The sequence below is a fragment of the Suillus fuscotomentosus genome, assembly GCF_016647785.1.
Source record: "Suillus fuscotomentosus strain FC203 chromosome Unknown F5891scaffold_75, whole genome shotgun sequence".
NCBI lineage: Eukaryota > Fungi > Basidiomycota > Agaricomycetes > Boletales > Suillaceae > Suillus > Suillus fuscotomentosus.
The window spans coordinates 143,090-158,249 of NW_024539587.1; the positions used below are offsets into that span (position 1 = coordinate 143,090).

The window sequence follows — 15,160 nt, forward strand, 5'->3', positions numbered from 1 at the left end:
GTATTACTTGTGTTAGGGGTATGGTTCAGTTACTCCTGACGAATTACTGATTTGAACCGGAGCTCCAACTCTGAAATTCAGATTTCTTCATCACTTTGCAATTACCTTGCGAAGCAAGGTCAGGTTCACATGGATCATTTTATGTGATTTCCAAATAATAGTAAATACAGTGACGCCATACAACGTGATACGATGATGCGAACTTATCACCTACCTCCGATTTCCTTCCAATACTTGTCGTTTTCTGAATAACAAAGTAATAACTTAGACCGTGCAACTCCCTCGCGCCCAGAGCTCCGCCCACAGGGCGAAGCTAGCGCGCTTCCCTTCCAATATTCGTCGTTTTCGGACAACTCCCTTTTTTGTTAATATGTTGGTAATAATGTGATGAATAAATAAAAATTAATCCTATAATTTTACGCCGCGCCCCTAAACATCGTATTTACTATCTATCTATCGAAACACCATGCAACCTAGCGTATTTGAACTGCTAAGTACCTCAGACAATCAATGTGCTTTCATTTTCAGTGAGTATAGACTGAGAATTACTGATATCGTTCTGGATCCCAGAGAGCCAAAGATTGGGAGCAACGCTGTGGAAGCAAAGCGAGCATTCTTGCGTTATCCCCCTGCATTTGTTATCATTCACCTCGACTTCTGCGATTTACCGCCATTGCACGGACTTCTGCCTCAGCACATACCAGTGTTACCTTGCGAAATTAAATTTTCCATGGGCACAGGTCCTTCTACAAGAATCACGCGGCGTCAACTCCCTGTAACACCAGCTTACGCATTTACCGACTTTAAAGCACAAGGACAGACGATTGATCACGTTTTAGTGGACATTGGAAGAACGACATGTTTTCGCCTATCTCCCTTCAATGCATACGTCACACTATCCAGAAGTCACGGCCGAGAATGCATACGTCTTCTCAGAGACTTCGACAATGATCTATTCCTTCAACATCCAAACGAAGACCTTCGGATAGAAGATAACAGGATTGAGCGACTCGCGGAGGAAACGAAAAAGTGTTTCTCGAGGACAGACAGTCTGACAGAAAACAAGGTACCATAGTGCAGTACACTGAAAGAAACAATGTAGTAGTAGCTATATAGTGATGTCAGAAGAAATCCTGGGACGAAGCCAGACTAAACGAGCACGATAGAGCTAGAAAAAGACGGAATGTGAGCAAGGTCCACGTCGGCAACGCCGACCCCTAGTTACTTTATATAAATCATATTCTGCTTGACAAAATATCATTGTACACTTGTGATACACTATTGCCAAGTTAAGTCTTTGAAATTAGTCAAGAAATGATTGAGATCCTTGTCGAGGTGTGACGGAGCTGGTTCGGTGTTTCATTTCTGCCGAACCACTCACTACTGGCAAATATGCCGCAAATCCGCGACGACAGATGGGCGCGCTCGGGGCAGGGATGCCCATTCCCCAAATCCGAGCAGAGAGTTCCAGCGCGAGTCGCAGATTCAAGAAGCCCTTGCTGGAGTTCAAGGAAGAGCTATAGGGCAGCAGCAAAAGCTCATCAACATCAGGTGAGATCCACCATAATCCGTGCTTCATTGATTTTCTCACTATCGCAGACTCGCCGTCGAAAAAAAGGACACAATCGCTTCACTGACCAACAAAATCAAGACGTACCTCGACAAGCACCATGCACTGGTGGACAATGCACGCTTTTCTGCGTTGTTTGGAGCTGGAAGGCGTCGCGCACATTCGAGGCATGCCCCACACAGCCAGGACTCCGCACCTAACACCCGCGCGACTAGTAGCAGTCATCCATAGACGTCGGCGTCACTCCCCACACCACCCTTTGGCCTTAGCTCATCACTGCCAGTCTCGCAGCCACCCGCAGCACTCGGAGGTCCGTGAGGAGAAACGTCTATGGTTTTCGGGTGCGCGATGGTACGTTTCTGAGGGTGGGAGGAAGGGGCATCTAGCCACGGATGTGGGGGATGGGTCTTGAGCTTGGAGGTCGAGTGGTGTTCGAGTGAGTGTAATGCGTAGATATAGTAGAGAGGGAGAAAGAGACGTGCGTTTATCCTTTGTCCCGGCCCTGCTTCTCCTGCCATGGATGACGAAGACATTTGAGGGCTATGTTGAACACAGCAGCAACTCGTCTTGTATGCCATTCATCAAGTCTAGGAGTGGTTACTAATGAGTTTTTGTGAACGTCTTCGTTCGCAAGGAATGACTCGCTCCCAATGTGGAGAGGCCTTGAGGCAGTTGATTTAGCGGGGGTGTGGTTGTGTTAGCTCAAGTGTTGATGGCAATGAGCGTGGCCGACCGTGGGAACGGGAGGTAAGTGCGTGCTGGCCTGAGGTGCATCTATCATATCGTCGACAACAGTCTGTCATTGAGGCAGTGATGGGCAGCTCGGACAACTTGAAGTCACCCCATAATATAGAAGGAACGACTGTCTTCCGTCTCCTTTGGTCTGACTAGCCCTAGGAGAGACTAGGTTTCGGCCATGACAACTTCAACTATGCTCACTATCGACCTCTGGACTATCACAACATTTCTTGTACTCTTTTACCTGGGTCTTGCTCGTGTTATTGCTGTTCAACTGAGAACAGTTACTGCCGGACTCGAATTCTCAAGGACTAACAGCGCATTTTTGATAGGCTGGCATGATGTGAGTCTCATTCCAGGTGTTTCCTTCCTTGACTCACGTCATTACCATATGGTGATTCGCAGTCTCAAGGCGCTGATACTGATATATGGGCCATCAAATCATCACAGATGCAGTAAAATTTTACTGTACGACTTCCAAGACTTTGACGGCAATCTTTTGCCAAATTGATTATCTGGTCTGAGAACACGAGCGGTTTACAGCGAAAGATCTCAAGGCTTGTAAGTTGTAAAACTTTTGTGCACCGCCAAACAACAGTGGCTATGACTGAATCAATCGCAAGGACCAACATGACAACAAATTTGTTGTCAGTTGATTGATTCCAGTTATGAATCACGATCGAGGATCCGTGCACCATGTGTAGCATACAGGTATGTAGCCAATAGAACGGGCTTCTGGATTTAACATCGGACAACGATCTTCCATAACAGATCTATAACGTTTCAAATTTCAGTAGGATCTCCTTCAATTGCAAGTCCAGATTCGTTCAATTTCCCGAAATTAAAGTTGCCAACATCTTATAGGCCCTATATTTGCTTGCGGTTGGAGTATATGATTCTGGACCCATGGTAGCAGCTGGCTGGAATTGATGCATTGATGCGGCCAAACTTGATGTTGGCATGTCCCGTGTAGCAGAAACAGGTAAAACTTGATCCTGGAGTCACATGACATGGTATCGACCGTCGGAAATTTACACGCAGTGTACAGTGTACACTATCTCCGATGAATATCAGATGAAGATCTGCCTTAGGCTGTACATGTATGCGCGGGCGGCAGTATCGGTTATTAAATAAATCCCAATGGCTCAGCGAACACCATACTTAAGTACTAGTGCTCGCGGGCGTATCGCTCGGAGGTTCCATTCAGTGATCAGGACTTGCGGGCAGGTCACCACAAGGCGCATACTGTATATCGATTTATCCTCATATGTCTTCCTTATCTGTCTCAGACCTGATGAAGTTGCAGACAGTCAAGGTGAGTAAAGGGCGGCTTTCCTCTTATAAACTCGATGTTGACATTATGTCTGATTTAGTACGCCAATTGTGAGTGTCCGCCGATCGTCTGAAAACTGGACGATGGCACTGACCATTGTTTTCAGTGGGCAGTATTGCAATCCTCGTGAGTACCAATCACATTTCCTGTATTTCTACATCAAATCTAAATCGATGTTGCAGGTATTTGATTTTTGCATTACGTTTCCCGAAGAGGTCGAGGAAATATCTGTTTTGACGAGTATTGTTTTGACCACTCTCAACAGGTGCGATGGACCTGGTTCAGACCATGGGATGTAACTCGTGTCATTTTTGTCATTTCTCGATATTTGCCTTTCGCGGGTGTTGGATTGACTGCATATGGCGAGTGACTCACTCTGATTTTCTTTATTTTTTGTATTGCTGATGGGAATATATTAGATGCACTGCGTGTCAAACATCAGGTAAGCTTGGATGACGAATAGTTTCTACGTTAAGCTGATTGCATGGAGAAAGTGTACTTCTTCTCCGCAAGGAAAAAGTAAGTCGACCTGTCAAACGGTTCATTTTTCATACGACTTAAACATTGTGGTGTCAGTCATTCACATAATAAGTATCGTTGCTGCGGAATGTGCGCGTTCCCCATACATTGAGAGCGCAATGGATCTCACATTCTTGGCAGCCTTGCTGATCATTCGGACCTGGGCATTCTGGCAGAGGAGTAAAAGACTGCTGATCGGATTATTGGTTTATAGTGCGGTGTGTGTTTCGCAGAGGAGGAATGACCGCATAGATTCTTATCATTGCATAGTTGATGATTGCCGCCGCCCTTGCTGTAGACCTCAGCCCTACGATGCTGCTTCCAGGAGGTGAGCTCATTAGTGGTTACGAACGAAAGTGGTTCTAATTTGACTATCAGAAGAGCCTCCCCTAGGAACTTGTTACTTCGAGGACACACGCAATGAGGCGGTCGTATACATATTCTTGGCGATGTTCGAAAGCGGTCAGTGATTATCCAAAGCTATCTATTGGCCTTCTTACCCATTTCAACATGATAGTGATACTGATCCTTACTGTGTATAAGAGGGTTCACAATTACAAAAACTCTCAGAGCGGAATTGTGGTAACCCTGTATCACGATGGCATGTTTTACATGTTGTGCATTCTTGGTGCGTGGAAATGGTTTTCTCTCAAGATATCATCGAGTAACGCGTTTGAAAAAGGCATCACACTCGCCAATGTTATCATCGGAGCTGCACTTCCAGTACGCATCTGGGCTATCAAACCCTACTATTCACTCACTTTCTGTTTTTTTTCTGCAGAGTGCCTATAGCGATATGCTTGATGCGTACGTCACCGCCGGTTGCACTCTGACCGCTAGTTGATCTGGAACCCATTGCACTAGGCTACAGCTGGTCAGTCACAGCGTCCTGGCATCACGGATTCTATTCCGCATTCGAGATAGCAACGAACGTATACACGAACCGTCTGTGTCGGTAACGACCATGGAATTAGACTGTTTACGACCTCCGTCGATGTCGATGAGTTGGACGGGTACTACTAGTCAAGCTTGAAGGAATGTGGGTATATGCGGAATCATCGCCCTCTGTTCAAATGAGAAGCTTCTTGCCAAGCTTCAGTGCCCCCCGATGACTGTATCGACTGGACTTTAGCTTGTTCCTAGGGGAAACATGCAGCTGTCATTAGCACCGTGCATATTGCAGCAGCAGCCTGACAATTTATATATATCTCAGTTACATATCTTCATCAGCGGGTTGGATTGTGCTACAGAATTGTAAGCACGGTTTACCTGAATTCCCATAATCAGTATATATACCGTCACTGATGCCGAATTCAGTATTTCACCTTTTGGTGTAACGGTTATGCGCGGGCGGCGGTCTGACCATGTTACAAGAATGCTACAGAGCGTTCTGTAGCACTCTGTAGTGAATTACGTTGGTACCTCGCCCAATCAGATTCAGCTCCGAACAAGGCGCCAAGAAAATGCCGTTTCGCCGATGATCCGAATATGCTGACTTTGGAAATAGAAGCGGTGCTATATCTAGTGAGAACACCATCGTTATAGGCATCACCAACATTCCCCAATCATTCGCGCCCATCCCTCGAATGACCGTAGTCTTAAATAATCCCAGTTGGTGGCCGCTGATCGATTTGAATGTGTTTCTCAGCTATTGGACAGGTTTGTCGCATCCAGATATCTCGCTCTAACATTGACTTCCGATTTCGCAGTTGCCGCTGGCGTCGTGGTGGTATACGATTGGGGTGAGCAGAACCGTGTTCGAAAACTGCTGATGTTCTTATGATATCTGCAGTACTAACACTAGGACAAGAGGTAGGTTAGTGTTATGGCTGAGGCGGAAAACTCGCTAAGAATGCTGTCATAGATTGAACTGATCTGGGTGAGTGACAAGAATCCTGTATCAGAAGAAAAAACGGGGAAAATACAATGACATCGCAACAGAGGCAACGCTGGTCTCTCATGACTTTGTTGTATTTGGTCGTTCGTACTTCTATTATCTATAGCGTGAGGTTAGCAAGTGCTGACTCCACAATGTTCTAGATACGCTATGTTGGAATACCGTTTTCTGTGTATGTGGCGAAGCCAACAACTTGGCACCATGCTAATAGTTTGTCTCTGACAATTAGCGCCTATGTTTTGTGTATGTCTGATATGCACCATGTTCGATTTTTCTGACCGGCAGCACGCAGCAAGCATACCATTTATCTCGCTGACAGATGCAGTGAGTGTTCTACAACCATCTTATTCATATCTAATCATTCTAATGAATACACTCATTTGTAGGGGTAAGTGAGATTCTGACCATTAAGCTTAGCTCAATATAACGACTTAATAGGTGTAAGTTGGAGCGTTTGATACTAGCACGAGGATGATCACTAATCGAGTGTTTCAGGCAATATTACGAACTACATAATGAATGTGACAAACGTGGTCATAGCTGCTACGTTGGGCAGTGAGTTACCCAGCTGCAATACCTCTGGGATGTTGACTCGACCGAAACATGATGCTAGTTGTGATGATTGCTCGCTTATATGCCATGTATCAGGGATCTAGAATGATGCTTATTTTCCTTGTGATTATCTTCCTGGCTGTAAACATCGCCTGCGGAGTAATCGCGGGAATAGTACTGAAGCATTTTGTAGGGGGTAAGCTTCACTTGTTGACATAAAGAACACGACTCATTGAATAAACACTAGATGAGTGGATAATGTCCGGTACATATATGTGCAATGCCGAATATGAGGGGGACGGCGTGCTTCTTATTTCAATGGTTTGGGTGCTCAACACTGTTTGGGAGGTCCTCGCACTGTGTCTTTCAGTCTGGATTGCTGTAAAACACTTCCGTAGCCTGCGACGGCTCGGCCCATCGACAGGATCGACAATTGGGGACTATTTCAGAGTCATGATACAATCTCACGTGCTTTATTTTGCGAGGTGAGCTTCTCATGTGACTGGGACTATCTCTTTCTCAAGTTCCGCACGTACTAGCTTCGTTTGTGTCTCTTGCCTCCAGATTGCTTTTTTCTTTCCAGAGCTCCAGGTGCGCCGACCTGTCGCTGACATCTGCGTGTGACCACTTCTCATCATTTGTGTAGAATTCACATTCGACGATAACTAATATACTCGAAGGTGCTCTTCAGATTCTATTGGTCGTGCAGATGTTTGTGCTGGGACCACGCCTCATCCTTAGCGTTCGACAATGTCACGCTAAACTCGTGGCCGGATCCGATATAGAAAATAGCATGGATTCGATTGTCTTCCAGGATCGTGTACATGTATCAACTAGCGTTACCGTGTAGGGAAATGCTTGGCGAGTGGCCTGCAGGGAGGTGGGCGATGATCGATGATCCGTCGTGGTATTTATTTAACATATGGTGTTTCGAGGTATATTTGAGAAGTCCGGGCAAACCTATTTCACTGAAACAAAGTACCCGCGCTTGAACTAAGTGGTAAGCTAAAATTATCCGGAAGGACTAGCAACTGAAGTGCCTTAGCAGCTGATTCTGCGCGTTTGTGGAGTTCCACTGTCTTGACGCATAGATGAAGAAGTGACTGGCTGATAACTCATTGGTGATTAGATGCGATTTCCTCCGTCCGGTGGGCCACGGAGAATGAAAGGAGTTGATCGCGTAGACTCATGGCTCGACTATACGTCTCTCTCGCGAATGAGCATGGCAAGGATATGGAGTCTGCTGAGTGGGGAGTAGAGAATCGGAAAGTCGAAGGTTCAAGTCAGAAGGCCTCAAGCGTACCTATTGATCAAACTACTGGGGATGCGTGTTCGATTATGGACAAGCCGCGTGATGGATAACGATGAAGACCAGCACTAAATGGAAGCACAATGGATGTTGAAGAAGGATAGTCTAGGATAGATACTGGCACATTTGTACAAGGGATGATGACATCAATGATGGCGGAGTCCAAGCACAAAGAAGGATGGACAAGGGTGGCCATCAGAGCGGCAGTATGATGTTCCTGAGCGCGAGGAAGACTGTGTCTGGAGGATCTGTCACAGCCTCCGAGTACCCACACAAGACAAGACAAGACTGACAATACAATACCATGCTGCGCACGAAAGAGTGCCGGGTCCCAGTCAACCACGTGAATTCGAAATTCAAATCAGAGGTCCTGGACCCCTGAATGGCGCCTTAGTCACGTGCGGGTAGTTGATGTTTGGAATCACATGATGATGCGCCAGTATCGATTGGTAGACAAACATCTATCATACCACCGCATGCCGTCGACATGATGAAATACCCTATAAAATGCGACATCTAGCAGCATGCAACTCTATGTAATCTAGATTCTATGCATATGATTCTACAATCGTGCATTAAACCAGCCAATTTTATAATAAACGTACTCCACGTCTTCATCAAGACCTTGTCCGTGCGTATAATCGCCATATGCATCACATGTAATATATTCCTTCGATAGTATGACGAGATCAGCATCACCGGTCGGATCAACATCGCATGCCTTGAGGAACACGGACTCAACCGTGTTTGACTCGAATCTGTGCGTTGAACGAAGTGGTATCACAAGATGAAAAGCGGCGGGAGGTACGGTGCTATCAGAAGGACGCCGCACAAGCCCTTTCAGACAGTCCCTGATCCAAACCGCATGTTGGGCTTCGTAAATTATGTCCGCACCAAGGACCACATCAAATGGGTACGACAGACAATCCGGTCGAGGAGTAGTAGAGAATGATGACCAGTCAAGAGAATGAGTGGTAATGGAATGGGTTGAAGTAATTTGATTGTGCGTGGAGGAGACATTCGCGTCAATGTTTGACCTGAGGTTGGCTAACACAGAAGGATGGAAATCGGTCGCAACCACATGAACCTCGCGATGGTTGAAAGATGGCAATGCATCCAGTAGTTTCATAACCACCAAGCTAACCAACCCTGTTCCTGCTCCGAGCTCAAGGACGTTGAGCCTGCGTGATTCAGGGCTGTGAGAGGAAGAATCCAGTCCAAACCGCTCAGGATCTTCCACAATCATTTCTGCCAGGATACATGCCCCGCCCCATGTCTGCGCTCCCACACTCCCGTAGTCATTGTTGTCCAGCGGAATATCTGTGATTTGAGCTTCCACTCGCCTCTGCCCGTCTGTAGAACCAAAAACGAAGTTACGGGTGATGATTCCAGCAGCAGCGACCCCGGCACAAATCGCGAGTAGCGACGCGGCTTGTTGGACGATTATCTCTGTGTAAGCCAAGGTAGGCTCTGGCATTCCAATATCATCCAATGAGACTTCTTCGGAGTGCGATAAGCCTTGCCAGACCTCGAGCTGTGTGATTAGAGTGGTAAGCCACCGAATGGAATATGAGCGCTCGAATGTGTCAGATCGGATAGCTTGGAGTTCGCTATCATCTTCATGGCGAAGGGGTAGATTTTGCTCTCCATTAGATACAGGCGCCTGCACACGTTTGCGACGCGAGCCACGGACTTCTGGATGGTAGAGTGACTGTAAATAAGTCAAGGCATCGAGAAGCTGGGTGACGGAGAAACTCGCGATCTTGGCGATCGGCGGAAGATACGTGGTTGGTGGGCAGAGAACAGACATTTAGAGGCGTTAAAATCGAGGAGGCAGGAAGACAATCAATGCTAGCATAAAATCATACTGGTTGAATATTTGAGAATTATGGTTTCGAGTTAACATGGTTATTTGCGGGTGTGTACTATGATAGCGTGAATAACAAGTCTAAACAACAATTAGCACTTGTTGAACCCACCGCTGGTAAATATTGTGGTAATTGATCACTGGCAGAATCATCAAGTAGCAAAATGAATAATTCCAGTCAATCGTCCACTCTGTCCATATCATCTATCCCGCCATCTAACTTTCAGAATGCTTCTGTATATATGTCACAATCGTCGCTGCACGATTCCATCCATACTGATCCAAATTCGCCAGAAGTGCTAAAGCAGAACGTGCAGATAGCGCTCGACCATGTCGCAAGGATTCAATCACTGGCACGTAATTGCTTGCACGGCATGTGAGTCTCTCTACTCCCTTCATACTTATACCATGTTTAATTATTTGTCAGACAAAGCGCATACCAAGCAGGAAATAGTAATAGTCCTGCACATACAACAGGCAAGTACGTTCATGTTTTTTATAACTGTGGCTTTACGCTTTCTATTTTCAGCCGAGCTGGCTGCACTCATGCAGGCACTTCGCACAATTGCTGAATTCCTTCGACAAACCGGTGTAGGCGCATACCCCATGCCACCCGCCCCCGAATCTCAGAGTGCATCATCGGTACCTCCCACAGAGCAGCAACTGATTGACACCACGGCCCGAGAGGTACAAGTGCTTTATGAGCGCCTGAAACGTATTCAAGAGAGCAATACCGTTGCTGTAAATCTACTTGGGGCCGCTGATACTGTCTCTCGTGCACGCTAATCAACATCGGTACCAATTCTATTGTGTATCTTTGTAACATCAGCCCAGTTGATATGCGACGATGCGCAGATTAACCGGATTGAGGTGACAGCGTGTTTGAATTGGCTTATACTGGTAGTTAATCTCTCGAGGATGACAGTCAATTACGTCCAGACGGTCAGTCCTTCCACGCAGTTATATTTGATTCCGTTGACAGTCTAGTACTCAACAGCTCTGAGGTAACGTGTCCTCAATTCAACTGCCTAGCGTCTGGATACATAGATCGTGCCGAGAACACGACGGCCTGAAATTTATCAAGAGCCAACCTTACCGAGGTTTGACGTCATCAAACACCACTCAATTCGCCACCCTTAAGGAGCTGAACTTCAATCCCAACCCCTCTTGAACGGTTAGCCGGGGAGTGCTAATGAACGACCTCATTCCACGATCGATGGAAGCGGTGAATTTGAAAGCGTTATACATTCTCATATGACGATCCAATTTGCATACATACAGTTTTACTTACACATCTGACCTGCGATTATGCTGATATGATCTGAACTTTTTCACTTCATTACACAACGTTTTCTGTTGTTGGATCTGGAGGCTACTTAAGGTTTCGTTCGTCATTTGATCTCTTTACTAACTTTGATTAGTCGATGAGCTATAGTTTGACCTACCTCGAGTCGTTTAACTCGGTGCTGGGTATATCTATAATTCTGGACATCGACTTGGGATGCCTATGGGTGGTTACGAATGCGCATCCGAGTCATCGACCGACAATAGCAAGGCGGTCCAAGGGGACGGATACGCGATTTTCGTTACGATGTGGCGGGCCTATGGCTTTATCGTCCGTGACACATCGATGATGTTGATATTATCTAAAACGTTGGAGTACAACCCGTGTAGCTTAGTCTGTGAGTACTCTCGTTCTCAAAGTAATATCCTTTCGCACACGATTTTGTTCAGTGCTCTGCTGTATACATGCTTGAGCTATGTTTTTGATTACTTATAGTGGATCTTGCTCGTATTCTTATACACTTTTCTTCCAAATTCTGATATTTGATGTCGTCCCAGAGGATTCGGCATCATACAGTATGATGGTGTCTACAGGTCACAATTAGTACCGAACAAATGGGCAGATACATACGCCATGGGGGCAGCAAGAGTAGTTCACAGGCAACACCACTTGAATCATGTACTACAGCCGCGCTTAATGACTTGATAGAACTGTGACGATGCAGGAGTAAATCAGATTTATTCAACGGGACGCAGAGTGTAGCACCAGTACAGTACAGAATAAGACAGTATCATGAAGAAATAAGTAAACAACAAGAGAGCGAGGGATTGAAAACAACTGGAAATACAGCAAATGTAATAATATAATATAGCGAATCGAGTCTCTAACTACACACCTATGTGGACAAATACAATCTGCTGTTCTAACGGAATCTTCTTGCGCAACGATCTCACAGCCTTGTGCAGCGCGACCGCAGCGCCTGTGCGGTCCAATCTTTTTGAATCACCAATCAAATTGCGGTAAAAAGCAGACACGACCTGGCGTGCAACATCGTCGTCAACAGACCACATGGGACCGATCACACTGCGAAATCCGCAGAATTGCATGGCCGCAGCAAGATGGATCGACTCATCCGGGCTCTCTTCGTCGCCAACGGTAGTGTGGCAGGCCGATAAGAATGCAAACTGCGGGTTCTGCGAGTTGGATCGGATGATATCCTTAATCATCAAGGGCCCGTCGCGCATGGCGAAGGAAGACTCGAACGGCTGCGTCCGATTCGGCATTCCATGGCAGGCAAGATGGAGCCATTGATTACGGTCGAGTGCATCGAGTGCACCCTCGACTGTTGCGTTGCCATCCTCGAGGGATGTGAAGGAGATGACGGGAGTAACGTGCTGAGCGACGACGGCTAGCTCAGGAGCGACACATTTGAGCTCCTTCCCTTCAACCGGGTTGCCTTGGCCGATGGCAACAAAATGTTGCGAGGACGCATCTCGAGAAACCTGCTGTCTTGCACGAACGAGAGTCGCCAAAGTGGGGGTGTAAGAGGAGATGTAAATGTCGGATAAATTGTCTCTCCCCTTCTCGTATGGTCCCGCTGCATGGAGGGGAAGCAGCGTGAACTCAGCAGTGGGACACCACCAGATACGCGAACTAGGGCGAACTTCAGACTCTATAAGAGCTTGGACTACGGGGTCAACGACATCATTCCAAAGCTTGCGAAGGATGCCGACAAGCGTGAGTTGATAATCAGAAGAACCAAACTTCTCTGCGAGTGATTGGAACTCTGAGGAGAATTCGTACACTTGGGCTTGTGTAATGTCAAGCGGAACATGGACAGGATCTCCCGCACTATGGACGATCAACGCGTCGCAGCTGTGCTGACTAGCATTGACGATGATCACTGGGCCATCTTCGGCCGCCCTCTGGAGGTCGGGAAACAGTGGAGGTAGGAGAAAACGCGAAAAGTCGGGGAGCATGCGAATGCGCGAGACAACTTCATCCCATTGCATTGCCAGTTGTCGGATTTGCGGAGACTGGTCTTCAAACCGATCGAACGCGTTACGAAGGCGAAAACTCAACTGTTTGAACTCTTTTGCCAAGGCCGTGCCGGTGTCACCTGAAATGGAAAGTTCATCGAGTGGTATGTTGAACCGTGCCAACTGGGTCCAGAAAACTGCACGACCTTGCTCCATCAACTCCACCGCAGTGGTGAGTGCACCACGACGAACACTGCATGAAAAAGCATCCGTGGCGAGAGAAGAAACGACCTCCCTGATGACGTCAAAGTGATGCGAAGAAGACGACAGGAGAGCAACTTGCTGATCTAAGGATTTCAGTGCAACCTTATAAGCAAGCAATGCAGATGGGTGATTGAAAATGTCGGCGGAGGCTGCCCATGACTTGGCAGCACTAAGATATGCGCGAGATACCGCATGTGATAGGTAGAGGAGTTCAGAGTACAAGCTGAATGCTTCTGCAAGGTCAGACTGGATGTCCCGTTGCTGGAATCTGTCTTGAAGGCTGAGTGCAAGATGGTCCAGATACGAGGGTCGATCTAAATGACCGGGGGGACAGAGGAGTAATGCAGCTCGATGGAGTTCGATGGCCTCATCAAGGTCAGACATCGTACCCCGCTGCTCGAATCTGCATCGAAGGCTGATTGCAAGATTGCCCAGAGACGAAAATGGATGTGAATGACCAGGGGGATGGTGGAGCAATGCAGCCCGATGGAGATTGATGGACTCATCAAGGTCAGACATCATGCCCCGCCGCCGGAGGCAGGTTGCAAGATTGTTCCGACACATGGATCGACCCGAAAGACCGGGAGGACAGAGGAGTAATGCAGCCCGAAGGAGCTCGATGGACTCATCAAGGTCAGACATCATGCTCCACTGCCCGAATCTATCTCGAAGGCTGAGAGCAAGATTGTTCAGAGAGATAAATCGATGTGAATGACCGGGGGGACGGAGGAGTAATGCAGCCCGATGGAGCTCGATGCTCTCATCCAGGTCAGACATCTCGCCGCGCTGCTGGAATCTGTCTCGAAGGCTTTCTGCAAGATTGTTCAGAGACGATAATCGTTCTGAATGACCGGGGCGATAAAGGAGCAATGCAGCCCGAAGGAGCTCGATGGCCTCATCAAGGTCAGACATCATGCCCCGCTGCTCGAATCTGTTTCGAAGGCTGAGTGCAAGATTGTTCAGAGACGATGATCGATCTGAATGACCGGGAGGACGGAGGAGTAATGCATCCCGATGGAGCTCGATGGACTCATCAATGTCAGACATCATGCCCCGCTGCAGGAATCTGTCTTGAAGGCAGATTGCAAGATTGTTCAGAGACATCGATCGATCTGCATGACCAGGGGGACGGATGAGTAATGCAGCCCGAAGGAGCTCGATGGACTCATCAAGGTCAGATGTCATGCCCCGCTGCCTGAATCTGTCTAGAAGGCTGGCAGCAAGATTGTTCAGAGACATCGATCGATCTGAATGACCAGGGGGACGGAGGAGTAATGCAGCCCGATGGAGCCCGATGGCCTCATCCAAGTCAGACATCATACCCCGCCGCTGAAATCTGCCTTGAAGGCTGACAGCAAGATTGTTGAGAAGCGAAGATCGGAAGATGATGGCCCAGAGGACAAAGCTTCAATGCAACCCGATACCCTAAGCTAGTGAATGCAAGATAACCACTGCCCATCTCGCTGTGAAAGCTGTCGCATGAGCGCAAAATGGAGTGAGATCGCAGTCAATACACACTTAGGGAGTTGAAACTGCAGTACTTATACACCGAAGGTCCGCCAGTGCGAGGGAAATGATATGGTAAGTGCTCAGCGACCACTAGAATTCACAGGAGAGCTGCAGGGCCAAGGTGAGGTCGAGGCTCTGTTAGAGAACTACACAAGGCTGTGGCATTGCAGCCTGTAAAATATATATGCAAGGTGCCAGTTGGATAGATGAAACCGCACTACAACCGCGCATCGGGTCAAAATTTCATCCAAAACAATAGAGGGTGACATGATGAGTTCACTGGCCTTCAGTCACATAGTACATACTACTGACTTCGGAAATATCGCAGGCGTGTTTTA

At 47.3% G+C, this 15,160-nt stretch overlaps 6 protein-coding genes across 6 annotated transcripts; 4 read left to right on the forward strand and 2 right to left on the reverse strand.

The window, feature by feature from the left end:
- Positions 1-414: 414 nt before the first annotated feature.
- Positions 415-1,276, forward strand: F5891DRAFT_1061486 (uncharacterized protein). The gene is made up of 2 exons (XM_041362924.1): positions 415-512; positions 571-1,276. The coding sequence occupies exon 2, from the start codon at positions 731-733 to the stop codon at positions 1,073-1,075; it is 345 nt and encodes a 114-aa protein (XP_041220332.1). The 5' UTR covers positions 415-512; positions 571-730; the 3' UTR covers positions 1,076-1,276.
- A 1,057-nt stretch (positions 1,277-2,333) lies between these two features.
- Positions 2,334-3,216, forward strand: F5891DRAFT_1061490 (uncharacterized protein). The gene is made up of 3 exons (XM_041362925.1): positions 2,334-2,651; positions 2,714-2,869; positions 2,932-3,216. Exons 1-2 carry the CDS (start codon positions 2,487-2,489, stop codon positions 2,765-2,767), a joined length of 219 nt encoding a protein of 72 aa, XP_041220333.1. The 5' UTR covers positions 2,334-2,486; the 3' UTR covers positions 2,768-2,869; positions 2,932-3,216.
- Positions 3,217-3,259: 43 nt separating this feature from the next.
- On the forward strand, positions 3,260-5,334 carry F5891DRAFT_708858 (uncharacterized protein). Its single transcript, XM_041372904.1, has 15 exons — positions 3,260-3,623; positions 3,682-3,691; positions 3,748-3,767; positions 3,824-3,856; positions 3,907-4,003; positions 4,061-4,083; positions 4,136-4,160; positions 4,218-4,250; positions 4,302-4,378; positions 4,431-4,488; positions 4,539-4,622; positions 4,678-4,788; positions 4,843-4,883; positions 4,942-4,967; positions 5,025-5,334. Exons 1-15 carry the CDS (start codon positions 3,576-3,578, stop codon positions 5,191-5,193), a joined length of 855 nt encoding a protein of 284 aa, XP_041220334.1. The 5' UTR covers positions 3,260-3,575; the 3' UTR covers positions 5,194-5,334.
- Positions 5,335-8,332: 2,998 nt separating this feature from the next.
- Positions 8,333-9,822, reverse strand: F5891DRAFT_1061503 (putative methyltransferase-domain-containing protein). The gene has a single exon (XM_041362926.1). The coding sequence runs from the start codon at positions 9,726-9,728 to the stop codon at positions 8,481-8,483; it is 1,248 nt and encodes a 415-aa protein (XP_041220335.1). The 5' UTR covers positions 9,729-9,822; the 3' UTR covers positions 8,333-8,480.
- Positions 9,823-10,027: 205 nt separating this feature from the next.
- Positions 10,028-10,571, forward strand: F5891DRAFT_961130 (uncharacterized protein; the record flags this gene model as incomplete). The annotated part of the gene is made up of 3 exons (XM_041375791.1): positions 10,028-10,161; positions 10,213-10,270; positions 10,320-10,571. The coding sequence occupies 3 exons, from the start codon at positions 10,028-10,030 to the stop codon at positions 10,569-10,571; spliced, it is 444 nt and encodes a 147-aa protein (XP_041220336.1).
- A 1,375-nt stretch (positions 10,572-11,946) lies between these two features.
- F5891DRAFT_709470 (CHAT domain-containing protein) lies at positions 11,947-15,026 on the reverse strand. The gene is made up of 2 exons (XM_041372905.1): positions 14,832-15,026; positions 11,947-14,776 (listed from the first exon to the last, which is right to left on the reverse strand). The coding sequence occupies exon 2, from the start codon at positions 14,631-14,633 to the stop codon at positions 11,958-11,960; it is 2,676 nt and encodes an 891-aa protein (XP_041220337.1). The 5' UTR covers positions 14,634-14,776; positions 14,832-15,026; the 3' UTR covers positions 11,947-11,957.
- Positions 15,027-15,160: the final 134 nt, after the last annotated feature.

Coding starts and splice junctions, on each gene's coding strand:
- F5891DRAFT_1061486 (XM_041362924.1), top strand. CDS start 731: ATGGGCACAGGTCCTTCTACAAGAATCACGCGGCGTCAACTCCCTGTA.
- F5891DRAFT_1061490 (XM_041362925.1), top strand. CDS start 2,487: ATGACAACTTCAACTATGCTCACTATCGACCTCTGGACTATCACAACA. Junction 2,652..2,713: donor TTTTGATAGGCTGGCATGAT/GTGAGTCTCATT, acceptor GGTGATTCGCAG/TCTCAAGGCGCTGATACTGA.
- F5891DRAFT_708858 (XM_041372904.1), top strand. CDS start 3,576: ATGTCTTCCTTATCTGTCTCAGACCTGATGAAGTTGCAGACAGTCAAG. Junction 4,161..4,217: donor TTCTTCTCCGCAAGGAAAAA/GTAAGTCGACCT, acceptor TTGTGGTGTCAG/TCATTCACATAATAAGTATC. Junction 4,968..5,024: donor TATAGCGATATGCTTGATGC/GTACGTCACCGC, acceptor CCATTGCACTAG/GCTACAGCTGGTCAGTCACA.
- F5891DRAFT_1061503 (XM_041362926.1), bottom strand. CDS start 9,728: ATGTCTGTTCTCTGCCCACCAACCACGTATCTTCCGCCGATCGCCAAG.
- F5891DRAFT_709470 (XM_041372905.1), bottom strand. CDS start 14,633: ATGATGTCTGACTTGGATGAGGCCATCGGGCTCCATCGGGCTGCATTA.